This window comes from Belonocnema kinseyi, chromosome 1 (genome assembly GCF_010883055.1).
Source record: "Belonocnema kinseyi isolate 2016_QV_RU_SX_M_011 chromosome 1, B_treatae_v1, whole genome shotgun sequence".
NCBI lineage: Eukaryota > Metazoa > Arthropoda > Insecta > Hymenoptera > Cynipidae > Belonocnema > Belonocnema kinseyi.
Window position 1 is genome coordinate 86,402,665 of NC_046657.1, and position 937 is coordinate 86,403,601.

The window sequence follows — 937 nt, forward strand, 5'->3', positions numbered from 1 at the left end:
ACAATGACTGTATACACAATTTTCAGTTAAAGTAGTTTGTCTTGTAATTTGGCACTTGCGAGATGGATGGAGAAAGCTTTCATTCTTCTGTCGCTTCATGTGCTCAAGATGCATTATGGTTTTCCCGGCTTTTCGCTACGGTATTATCGTGCCTCGCGACCACCCGTTTCAGGGTCGTGAGACGTGGCCATGGATATGTTTTACTGTGATGCGTAGGTCACTTAGTGTATTATGTAATCTCTCAGATTTTAGGAAGAAATGAAAGTTTATATTTATCATACGTTAAAATTTTAGGATGATGACATGGGGTTCAAAACCGTTTGCAGTGAAGAAGTTTTACTACCTGTGTACATTCAGAAAAAACTTAAATGTCGATACGTCGAGCATAGTATTCCTTTTTTAAAGATAGCACCATTTAAAGAAGAAGAAGTCTACCTGGAACCTAGAATTGTTGTATACCATGATGTCATTCACGAAGATGAAATAGAGGCTTTTAAAAGATTGGCAAAGCCAAAGGTTCGTCATCCTTTCTAATTTTTTCTTAATTTTTGTTGGTTATAAAAAAAATATCTTAGTGAAATTCATCTTGTTTGGCGGATGGTAATAATTATTACATGTAATCTGTTACTTTCCTACATGCTTTTTATGTAGTGTAAGTAATAAAGGTTTGTGTCACAGTCACAAGCATTGAGAGTAATATTTACTACCTAAGGATAGTAATATTCCTGTAACATTGGTAAAGGCTGGCCCATAGCTGTGATAACTGTTGCCAGCTGTCGCATTCATGGTATCGACGTCAGTTTTTACCCTAGAGGAACAGCTTATTCTAGAAAAATTCTCCCGAAATCATCAATAAAATCCACGATATGGTGTTGAAGGATAGAAGATTAAAAGTGCGTGAGTTAGCTGAGGCCACAAGGATATCTATAGGTGCAGT

At 36.6% G+C, this 937-nt stretch overlaps 1 protein-coding gene across 1 annotated transcript in view; it reads left to right on the top strand.

The window, feature by feature from the left end:
• The first annotated feature begins 298 nt into the window (after positions 1-298).
• Positions 299-937, top strand: part of LOC117172495 (prolyl 4-hydroxylase subunit alpha-2-like) — an 11,773-nt gene continuing 11,134 nt past the window's right edge. The window contains exon 1 of the mRNA XM_033360496.1: positions 299-516. Within this exon, the coding sequence (XP_033216387.1) occupies positions 304-516 (213 nt within the window). The 5' untranslated portion in view covers positions 299-303. The remainder of the gene's footprint in view (positions 517-937) is intronic.